Source organism: Podarcis raffonei, chromosome 8 (assembly GCF_027172205.1).
Source record: "Podarcis raffonei isolate rPodRaf1 chromosome 8, rPodRaf1.pri, whole genome shotgun sequence".
NCBI lineage: Eukaryota > Metazoa > Chordata > Lepidosauria > Squamata > Lacertidae > Podarcis > Podarcis raffonei.
The window spans coordinates 50,269,660-50,280,890 of record NC_070609.1 but is presented as its reverse complement, the minus strand read 5'-3'; the positions used below and the strand labels follow the sequence as shown (position 1 = coordinate 50,280,890).

At 46.5% G+C, this 11,231-nt stretch overlaps 1 protein-coding gene across 1 annotated transcript; it reads left to right on the top strand.

The window, feature by feature from the left end:
- The first annotated feature begins 1,519 nt into the window (after positions 1–1,519).
- Positions 1,520–10,520, top strand: MVD (mevalonate diphosphate decarboxylase). The gene is made up of 10 exons (XM_053399986.1): positions 1,520–1,868; positions 3,483–3,553; positions 4,515–4,629; positions 6,013–6,174; positions 6,864–7,063; positions 7,211–7,285; positions 7,545–7,763; positions 8,707–8,822; positions 9,636–9,744; positions 10,421–10,520. Exons 1-10 carry the CDS (start codon positions 1,799–1,801, stop codon positions 10,499–10,501), a joined length of 1,218 nt encoding a protein of 405 aa, XP_053255961.1. The 5' UTR covers positions 1,520–1,798; the 3' UTR covers positions 10,502–10,520.
- Positions 10,521–11,231: the final 711 nt, after the last annotated feature.

Sequence of the window (11,231 nt, the reverse complement as noted above, 5' to 3'; positions counted from 1 at the left end):
TCAATCCCCAGCATCTCCAGGTAGTACTGACATTGCTGAGCTAGATGAATCAACAGTCTGTCTCACTATAAGGCAGATTTCCTGCATTCTTTCCTGTGATTAAATAAAAATGGGAGTGGTCTTGGACACTTGGATGTGCTTGCACAGCGCTTATCATAAGAATGGTTAATAAGTATATAAATTTCTTAATCATGTTCCAGAAAATGTTTAAGAGCCAAGATGAGACACAGTCCCTTATCCACCATGTAATTAAAATGCACACAGAGGCATTGGCAGAGGGGAAGTGGGGGGCCAACCATGCCATGAACAAGTAGTTTCACTCACTCACTCCCTATGATTACTTTCCTTGAAGAAGTAAGCACACTCACTTGAAAATGAGCTCCATCAAACCAGGACTTGCTTCAGAGAAAATATATTTAGGGTGGAAGTGTTAATGTGAAATACATTGTTATTTCTTTTTCATAAATTTAACATATGGGATAAAGCCACCCTCCTAAAAAGCTCATTATACCCCTTTCACCCCAGTGTTGTTGTTATTGTGGTGGTAGTGCCACCAATGCATTGCACACTTTGCTAGTCATGGTGACGTACCTCATCCTTACCCTGTCTGGTGCCTTCCAGATGTTTTCAAATTCCTAGCAGCCTCAGCCAAAATGGGGAAGGTTCCCAACTTCCCATGAACTGCAAAGTTTTTCCCGGGCAACTTTCAGCTCACCCTATTAGCCTATAGAGGAAACCAAACTCCAGAGAGTGAGATTGGAGTGAAAACTTCAGATGGGATGGATAACTTTTACTCTGAGGCAAATGAACGAACAACTGCAGTCTAAATCCTGCAGTTTGTGCACTGCTATGGTCAACCCACAAGGTGTCACTGTCTACATTTTCACCTACTGAAGAGTTCTGGAGAACTTGAAATTTTGCACATTCTTTTGTAACACTGCCCTAACGTGGGCAATATCATCACCGTGTTCTTTCGGAGAATATAGCTACAGTTTTCTTTACCGAAGACCCAACTTGAAAAGAGCCCTGTGTGACTCAAAAATTTGCTTCCATCAAGAAAAAAATCTACTTGGTCTAAATTAAAGATATTGCTTTACTTGCTCCCATTTTTTCTGCGGGACTATTGCAACAAGAACTCTGAAAAACCAGAAAGGACGTGGTGCACAAATGAATTATGGCTGCGCCCGTATTCCCCCAAACGGAATGGAAAGCCGGGTCTGAGCAGCCTACTATGTCCTTACAGTTATAGACCCGCATCAAAGTACTGCGCAGGCGCACCCAGCGCCTGCTTGCGCTGTGCAGAAAACGTCCGTACTGAAAACATTTCCCCCTTAAAAGGCGCCTCGAGGGTTCCGCCTTTCTGATCAGCATTCTGAATGAGGAGAGAGAGGAGCCCCATCTTCCGACGCGCTCTCATTGGATAAGAATTGCAACAGGAGGCGATGAGGCCGGCCCTGATTGGGCAGGCTTGCAGCAGCTGGTGCTTCCTTGACCAGTCCCAGAGAAGGCAGCTGTGGAGGGCGTGGCATTCCTTTTTCTCCTTGCAGGCACATGTGGGAGTGTTGGAGGGAGGCTTGCAATCTTGGATCTGCTTTCCTGTCGCCCGTGTGGTCAGTGCAAGTGGGTAGCTGGGGTAGAGAAAACAGCGCAAGCAAGCTAGGATTCGACTTAAGCCGTTGGGTTGGCTCCTGGCATTTTTTTCAGGATCTGAAGTTGTGCCCCTTCTTACTTGATCCACCCTTTGCCCCTCTCTCCTCCTCCTCAACTATAGCAGCGCCCCTTCTCGTCTGTCATCACCATGGCTGAAGATAAACCCTTGGCCGTCGTGACCTGCACAGCCCCTGTTAACATCGCGGTGATAAAATACTGTGAGTACCTCCTTTCATCTCCCCTTTTACCTCCCATTTTTCTAGTGATGTTGTTGTTGTTGCAAACCTTAGTGGCTGCTCCTCGGATCTCAAGACTGGCTTTCAAATTTGTGAACCAGGAGCGTGGGGAGGAAGAAGAGTTAACAGGCCAGGGACATAGAACCTGTGGCCCTCAGGATATTTTCTGGGCTCCCAACTCTCATCATTCCTTCACCATTTACCACCCTGGCTGGGGCTGTTGGGAGTTAAGAGGCCAAGAACATCTGGAGGGCTGCGGGTTCCCAAACACTGTCATAGAGGAAAGTGTATGTGTGTGTGTTCATTGTAAAGGCTGCAATCTATGTTTTTCTCGAGCAAGCTCAACTGAACATGAACACAGTTAGATTTTGTTCTGAGTGTTTATAAGTGCAAGACCTACAAGAGCCCTTTTTGCAAAAGATCCATGTACAAGAGGATGAGGTTCAAAGGAGAAGAAAGAGAGACTCCTTCCATTTTCTTGTACCTTTGGTGAAGTGTGAGTTTCCCTTCTCCCTTCTTAAAATATCCCTAAAAATGCAAGAGTATCAGGAAATGGAACAACATTTTGCTGCATTGAAAGTTAGCTTTTAAAGGATTGATTCTAACACTGACAACTGGGAAACACTGGCCTGCAAGTGCTCCAGTTGGAGAACAGCCTTTACCCAAGGTGTCATGGGCTTTGAAGACACTTGAACTCAGGACGCAAGGGAGAAACGGGCTAAGAGGAAGGCACGCTTGGCAAATCCACACCGTGATCAACTCCCACCCGGGAACCAATGTTCCCACTGTGGAAGGATGTGTAGATCCAGAATTGGCCTCCACAGTCACTTATGGACTCATTGTTAAAACCGTATTTATGGAAGACAATCTTACTCGACTATGAGTGATCTCCAAAGAAGCAGTAGCATGTGCACTCGAAATGTGAGGGTTTGCTGGTATTCCATCAAAAGTAATTGAGGGTTCTGCATGATGTGTCATAATTTCCATTGTACTAAAGAAACTTTAAATTAAAAGTGGATCATCAAGGAAAGAGTGAGTTCTGTATGCCAAATACTGACAGTGAAGGCGTTTGGAAAAGCATCTTAGGCACTTACTCCTGAGTTGTGAAATTCCATACCAAGGAAACAAAGATGAAGTGGATTAGAGATATAAACACATTTTTCAAATGTGAAAAGTGAATTGCATTTAGAATATTGTAAATAAAACTAATTTTGTAAATGCCAGTTCTAAATTTAAAAAAATGATTGGCCTTGTCCCTTAGAAGACTGGTGGGTTACTCTATGCGTACCCAAAAGAACTCAGGATTTGTTAGTTGGGAAATCTAGTTCTCTCTCCTCCCCCAGTACTATAAGTGGACAAATTAGCAAGTCGAAAGCCAGGAGGAGGAAGAAGATTGCACCAGCAAATAATAGGTTTACCTTGCTGTTATAATGTAGTTCAATCTATTGCCATGAGAAAGATCAGGTTGGACTAGTTCTGTCATCTCCCAAGGTTAATGATGCTATTGAGACACTGACCACCCAGGGAACTGACTGTAGAGAATGGTGAAATGCTTCTGAGTTCACTCATTTTCAAACAATGTCCTCCTTTACCCAGGGGGGAAGCGTGATGAAGAGCTGATCTTGCCTATTAATTCTTCCCTCAGCGTCACCCTGCACCAAGATCAGGTTAGTACCAAATCGTCATAAATGTCCCTTTTTGTTTGCGAAACTGAGGGTTACAAGTGAGCGATTGTTAGTCACTAAACCATGCTTAACCTTACTGAGGGTGATACAGTCACACAGAGAGAAATCAAACTCAATGTAGATGCTCTTTAAAAAATCTGGATCTACTAGTGGTCTTGGAAGGGATGTCATGATTATGAAGCCAAACTTGCAAGTTAGGATTCTGTTCTCTTGAAAGAAGAATGGTAGCAGGAGGGTGGTAGAAACTAACTCTGATTTGGGGCAATGTTACCACCATGGAGATGCATAAACCTCTTAAGGTTTAGGAAAACACAGGTTCCTTCCTGCCCAACAAGTCACATTGGTAGTTCTTTCTAGCCTGGAATCTGCAGCTAAAATTTTATTTCCTTCTTAACCTGCCTAGGTATTGGGGTCATGCAGAGGTCCTTCTCCAAAGAGGTGAACCATGTGGTGGGGATGGGGGAATTTGAGACCAATCCCTTGTGTATGAAAACTCTCCCCAGAGGAGTCTGCCTGGTGTGTTTTTAAAAGTTATTTTATCAATGTTTTTGCTGCTTTTTAAGATTGTAAATATAGGTGTGGCCCCTCATCCTGCTGGCTTTAGCATGTTGTGCCTAGCCTACTATGCTCAGTGGGGTTTACTGCCAGGTAAGCATGCATACTTGGGGGCAATTTCCATTGGGCAAAGTGGAACCTCCTTCTGAGCAAATGGGCATAGGACTGCAAGGTAGAGGTCTGCTTAGATGGCCCCAGGTGGTTGTTCATTTATGATTGGGGTGGCTAACCTGCAGCTCTCCAGTGGATGTTGGACTCCAGTTCCCATCAGCCCCAGCCAGCATGGCTGATGGCCAAGGGTGGTGGGAACTGGAGTCCAACGGGAGCTGGAGGGCGACAGGTTAACTGCTCATGGCTTGCGAGCTTCTAACTTGTGGTTCTGTTACAGCTGAAAACCACCACAACAGCTGCCATCAGCCGGGACTTCACTGAGGACTGCCTCTGGCTCAATGGGAAGGAGAGTGATATTGGTCAGCCACGCCTCCAGTCATGCCTACGAGAGAGTGAGTGGAAGGCAGCACACAGAAGCATAGACCTCTTTTGTCAAGTCTGGATTCTTAGGGTTGTATTTAATTTTAGTCATCACCACGATAGTTTCATTGAAATTAATAGTCATGGTTAACTTGGCTCCATTAATTGCAATGGGTCCACTCTGAGTAATGGTTGGTTGAGTACAACTTGGGGAGGGGTCGACCATGGAATAATTTTTTTTACCATGACTGTTTTCTGATGGAAGGTTGGGAGAACTGTGTTGTTGCTATTTCTCCTGAGGGCAGAGTAAGAAGTTGTGGGCTTAGTTTGAGGGAAAGAAGGCTTAGGCACACCTGTGTAGCAAATGCCAGGGAAATGGTTCGAGTCTGTTTTAAATTCTGTGATGCATCTGTAAGATCTGGCACCAGGCATGGAGCTTGAATTCATCCGAAATATCATAAAAAAGATTTTTTCCTAAAAACTGCTGCAGCTAAAAATGTTTTTATTCTGTCCAGTGATCTTGGGGTTGCCAAGGCACGGTATTCTTTAGCCACCAAATATGTGGGCAAACAGGGATGTTTTCAAATTGGCTCCTGAAAGTTGATAATGGAGACAGGCACACCTCACTAGGGAGGACATTGGCCCGCCTCTCTGCTGTTACCATGGTTATGGGATCCACTGCAAAGCACACACAAAAATATACAATTATTCCTGTTCAGTTTTAAACAAGGCTCATATATGGAACACTGGTGAGGTACAGCTGCAAGTTACAGGAATACAGGAAGCTGTTTTACACTGAGTCAATATCTTTTGGAGCATTTTCCCTCATGAAACTCCATCTGCTGTCGGAAATGAGCTTCCATAAGAACACAAAAAGAGCATGGCAGAAAAAGGTTCATCTAATCCAGCATCCTGTTCTCTCTGTGTTCAACCAGATGCCCCCAGAAAGACCACAAGCAAGACAGGGTGCAACAACACTCTCCCTGCTTGGTATTTCCACCAAGTGGCAGTTAATCCTATTATAAATAATAATAAGTTATATACCTCTTAAGGCCAAACTAGGATTTTAAGTGGTTTTACGAGTGAAAAAAGCCAATCATACAAACGTTAAAATGTAAACACCCATCCATAAAATACACAGCAGATCAGTCCAATTAAAGTGTGAGCATCCATAATTAAAATATGCAATAAAACTATCTCATTAAAACTGAACAGTCATTAAAGCAAGAGACTCTGGCCCAGACATCAAGGGAATGCCTGCATGAACAGGGGCATCTGCAGAAGCCAGTGGGGTGCCAATGCAAATAGGGGCATTTTGTGTGTCTTGTCACATTTCCTTGACTGCAGGTATCTTCTGCCTGGCTTACATCATCATCTTTGCTATCCTCCATTTTCTCTCTCTCTCACTCCTCCAGTACGCCGTCTAGCGAGGAAGCGGCACAGCGGTAACGGTAACAGCGGTGACAGCAGCAGCCGCTCTGCCCTCAGCCTTGCCTACAAGGTCCACATTGCCTCAGAGAACAACTTTCCCACAGCGGCTGGGCTGGCCTCTTCTGCCGCTGGGTTTGCCTGTCTGGGTGAGTGGGGGAAACTGATGGTAGCCCCTAGAGATCTGGTCTGCTGCCTCCAGATTCTTTTGACTCTCTTGCTTCCCGTGTTCAAAATGGCATCTCTCGCTAGGAGCACGATGGGTATGTTGGCAGCCCCTCTGTTAGAGTGTCAGTCAGGCCTGAGAGGCCAGAGTTCAAATCCCCTTCATTCATGAAGGTCACCAGGAAACCTGGAGTCAATCTCACTCAGCCTAAGCAACCTGGCAGGGTTGTTGTGAGGAAGGGGGAAATGGGGGGTGAAAACCATGTAGATTTCTGTGGGAGAGCTGGGTGAGAGCCAAGAGGCTGAGAAGAAATGGCTGTGTTGAGGGTATTATCAAGGTCCTAAGGGATGACAGGTGTCTCATGGGAGGAGCCAGTGTGGTGCAGTGGTTAGAGTGTCAGACTAGGACCTTGGGAGACCAGGGTTCAAATCCCCACTCGGCCATGATGCTCACTGGGTGACCTTGGGCCTACCACGGCCTCTCAGCCTAACCTGCCTCACAGGGTTGTTGTGAGGGTAAAATGGAGAGAGGGAGAAAAGTGTATGCCTCCTTGGAGAAAAAGCTTGGATGTCATAGACATCATGACAGAGGCATTCCTTAGTAGAAGGATATAAATGCAATAAATAAATAAATAAACAAACAACTCCTCTCTCTTTCTCTCTGCTGCTGCAGTCTACGCGTTGGCCAAGCTCTATGGTGTGGAGGGTGAGCTCTCTGAAGTGGCTCGGCAAGGCTCCGGAAGTGCCTGCCGAAGTATGTTTGGGGGCTTCGTGCAGTGGGTCATGGGGCAAAGCGCTGATGGCAAGGACAGCATTGCCCAGCAGGTGGCGCCGGAGACGCACTGGCCAGAGCTGAGGGTGTTGATCTTGGTGGTGAGTGAGGGCATTGGCAGGCGCCAGGAAAACACTGCAGGGTCATTGTAAACTGGCAGGCCCTGGTTTTTCAGGTAATGAGTGGGCTGAAGGACCATTTTTGCCAGAGCCTGAACAGCTGCTGTTCTCTGTGCCCCTTCCTGGCAGGTGAGTGCGGAGAAGAAGCAGGTGGCCAGCACGGCAGGCATGCAGACCAGCGTGAAGACCAGCCTCCTGCTGAAGGTAAGAGAATGTGCTGGCTCCTGCTGGGTGCAGAAATGCACAAAGAGCCCTGCTGGATCAGGCCCACCTAGTCTAGCATCCTGTTCTCACAGTGGCCAACCTGATTCCTTTGGGGAAACACTTGATTTGAGCACCAGCGACGTCTGCCTTCCTGCGGTTTCCAGCAACTTTCCAGAAGCATTGCTGCCTCCAGCTGTGGAGTAGCCATGGTAAATAAATGCTAAACAGCAAAAGCCATCTCTTCCCTCTCCTCTTCCAGCACCGTGCTGAGGCTCTGGTTCCCGAGCGCATGTCCCAAATGACCCAGCATATCCTGCAGCGGGACTTCGAGGCCTTTGGGGAGCTGACCATGAAGGACAGCAACCAGTTCCACGCGACCTGCCTGGACACTTTCCCACCCATCTTCTACCTCAATGACATCTCCAAGCAAGTGGTGGCCCTGGTGCACCGCTACAACGCCCATTGCGGCAAGACGAAGGTGCGGCCAGTGGGGGAAAGAGATGCAGTGCTCATGGGAGAGCAGGGGCACACTGGGGCTTCGGAAGGGGAGGCACCTGGGTCAAATTGACAAGGACCATCTACGTTTGGAAACCTTGCAATGAGAGGAACAAAGGTCCTGCAGCTTTTCTACAGCAGTTTCATTCTTTTAGAGCCCAACAGGCTTTCCAAGTCCTGAGACTCAAGGGCGATAGCTGTTGGCCCATGCAGGCTAGGAGAATAATAATAATAATAATAATAATAATAATAATAATAATAATAATAATAAATTTATACCACGCCCATCTGGCTGGGTTTCCCCAGCCACTCTGGGCAGCTTCCAACAAAAAAACTCATCTGGCTTGGAAGAGTCAGGGGCCAATGACCCCTAGAGCCCAGGGATATAGTCAAAACAAGGCAGGGTCAAAATGCATGGGTACTTGGGCACCTCCCAAATTCTTTTTCATTAGTATTCTTTTAGGGCCAAACGTAGTTTAAGGAGTAGGGTTCAAAGAAACCCTCCTAGTTTCTTTGAACGTCCTTGGGAGTTCGTTTGAAGCTCCATAATGCCATAAGTTTTGCTGATGGGTTTGATAAAAGCATTACAGATGTTTTTAAAATAATATTAGCACTGGAAATCATGGAAGAGCAGCTAGGGCGTTGCCCCTTCTGATGCAGATTTCCCCACAAAAAACAACTGCTTCACTAAATTCATCCTCAGGCTGCCTAAGGTGTAATCTAAGCTTTTAGTTCAAGGTCTGCAAGGAGGGTCCCTATATTCTCCCTTCGCTTCACAGGACTTCCCTTAAACGATAAGCCAGGCTTTTTCTGGATCAGGAATACAGGCACACACACCTACCCTGCTCCTCCCCATCACACACACAGGGATAGTTGCCTTTTAAAGTAAAACAGGTGCTTTGCTGACATCTAGGCTTGATTTACAGGTGGCTTATACATTTGACGCTGGCCCAAACGCAGTTCTCTTCATGCTGGATGACACGGTGGATGAGTTTGTGGAAGTGGTGAAGCGCAGCTTTCCTCCGGAGAATAATGGAGGCCAGTACGTGAACCCAATCACTTCGTTGCCATTTACTGTGTGACCCCTGTAATCGGAGGCAGGGGTGCCATGACGGCCAACACCCAAAGAAGGCAGCAAGCCTCCAGTGCCTGCTCACAAAAATGCTATTGTCTGTTTACAAATGTACTCTGGTTCTGAAAATCTATTATTATTATTATTATTATTATTAGTATTAGTATTATTAGTATTATTAGTATTATTAGTATTATTATTATTTATTATTTATTATTTATTATTTATTAACATTTGTATACCACCCTATACCTGCAGATCTCAGGGTGGTGCACTGCATAAAACCACAGTATAAAATAGGAACAACCCAGTAACACCCCCCCCTAATGTTAAATAGTGAAGCATTTAGTTGTCTTTTTTTTTTGGAAGAGCCTACCTTATGTGGCAGGTAAGTGACAACCCTTGTTATTGGAGAGCTCTCCTGTTTTAGATGTCATAGCAGTAAAATATTGAAATGTGTGTTTTTAGTTTATTTAGCATAAGGGGGGTAAACCTGTGGTCTGCTGGCCAGAAGTGGCCCACCATCCCCTGGGAACATCAGTGACAGCTTTTCTTCCTTTTGTGTCCAACCCATGGGCTGAACAGAAAGTCATTAATAAACAGAACACAATTTTTTAAAGCAGACTTTTGATGCCCACTGCCTTGGTGCTTTCGGTGCATGTCTGAAATCTGTGTTGCTCTCCCCCACCCCGTGCCTCCCAAATCCTCTTTTTCTTCTTCTTGCTGGGGTCAGGACAGCCTCAAGCCCTAACCCTGCTGTCTCCACTTCACCCCTCTGCCCAGGTTCCTGAAAGGTCTGCCCGTGGGGTCAGCAACACCCTCTGAGGAGCTGCTGTCAGCTGTGGTGAGGGATCCCACGCCAGGAGCGATCCAGTATATGCTGCTCACCAAGGTATGGCTGGATAAGTAAGGATGGCTTCCTTTCAACACCCCAGGCACCAGGAACGTGGCCTGACTTGGCTCATAATGCAGCAATGCAAGCTGTACCTAATCTGTCCCTGGAAGTCTTGTGTCTTTGCTATAACTCCTGTCTCCGAGCTCCCTTTGCCCAGTGTGTAGCCACAAGTGCCATCTTTTAAAGGCCGGGCACCTCTCTACAAGGTTAATTTATGGGGAGGGGGGAAGTTCCAGAAATAATAAAGTGCTTCTAGTCTTACTGACACAGCCACCCCACAGGAAGTCTATCCTTATTTTTAACTATGTGAGCTCTGCTATTTGCTGTGTTCTCAAACCAGAAGTACTCCACTCCCTATTAAAAGCAACCGTTTCCTTGTCGTCGTTTCTCTTCCTTAAACACATGTGGACTGCAGTGGGTTGGGCTGGTAGCTACTCTCTTTTCCCCCAGGGTGGGGCAGAGGAGGAAAAGGAAGTCTTAACAAATATTGTGCAGCGGTGAATGTCTTGTTTTGGGGCAAGGTGCCTCAGGCAGGCTTGGAGGAAATGGATTTACCTGGACCCACATTCACACTACATTTAAAGCACTATGATTCCACTTTGAACAATGTGTGGTTCTTGCCTCCTAATCTCTTTCCCCTCCTTCATCCCTTATGTTTTTGTTTTCCTTCCAGCCGGGGCCAGGACCAGCACTGGTGGAAGATACAAGCTGTCATCTCCTGGGGGCAGACGGGTTGCCCCGAAGCAGCAGCTGAGCTGGGTCCCATTTCTGGGCCACTCAGGGCCAAGTGACTGGGCAGGAGGACTGTGGAAACATTTGGGCAGGAAGCACTGCCTGAAGACCAGTGGCATTTGTTAGTTGGGGAATGGGAAGAGGCTGTGTCTTTATGGGAAATACGAAATTGATGAATATTTGGCGGTTATTTGCATAGGATGCTTTGTCTTGCCATTCTTTCAGCGGTGGCGGTTGTGTTGTCTGTTGTATTATTTCAGGGACTCCTGCAAGCCAAAATCCTCACAGGAAGGGCAGCACAAGCTTCCTCTTTCCTCCCTGCCCCACAAGCCTTTTTTCTGACCTCTTGGGGCTGGAGCTTCTTCTCCTGTAGCTCAGGACTAGGCACAAGGTCGATTGCGGTAGCTCATTGGCCAGTTTCTATTGTACTTCCTAATGCCTGTGGGCATCTGGGATTCTTGCAGAGAATGTTAGACTCTTGCAGGCCTCAGTCTCTGATCTGGCAAGACACCTGCTTTTATCAAGGGTGTGTGTACACATCACGATCAATGAACAAAGATGAGTGATGCCTTAACCGCTAAGAGTTTTTGAGGAACTGGAAATGTTAAAGCACAGCTGTGGGCTGTAGAAATTCTTGTAAACGTTAGACCTTCTTTTGCTAGTCTGTTCTATTACAGCTAGGGTTAACTTATGCCAGGGGTTGCCAATGGGGTGCTAGGGGCTAGATTCTTTCCCTTGCACCCACAAAGCCT

What these genes read in the sequence shown, in the direction of transcription:
- MVD (XM_053399986.1), top strand. Translation starts at nt 1,799, where the DNA reads ATGGCTGAAGATAAACCCTTGGCCGTCGTGACCTGCACAGCCCCTGTT. An exon ending in CCAGTCATGCCTACGAGAGA is followed by an intron (nt 4,630 to 6,012) that starts GTGAGTGGAAGG and finishes TCACTCCTCCAG; the next exon opens with TACGCCGTCTAGCGAGGAAG. An exon ending in TGAGGGTGTTGATCTTGGTG is followed by an intron (nt 7,064 to 7,210) that starts GTGAGTGAGGGC and finishes CCTTCCTGGCAG; the next exon opens with GTGAGTGCGGAGAAGAAGCA.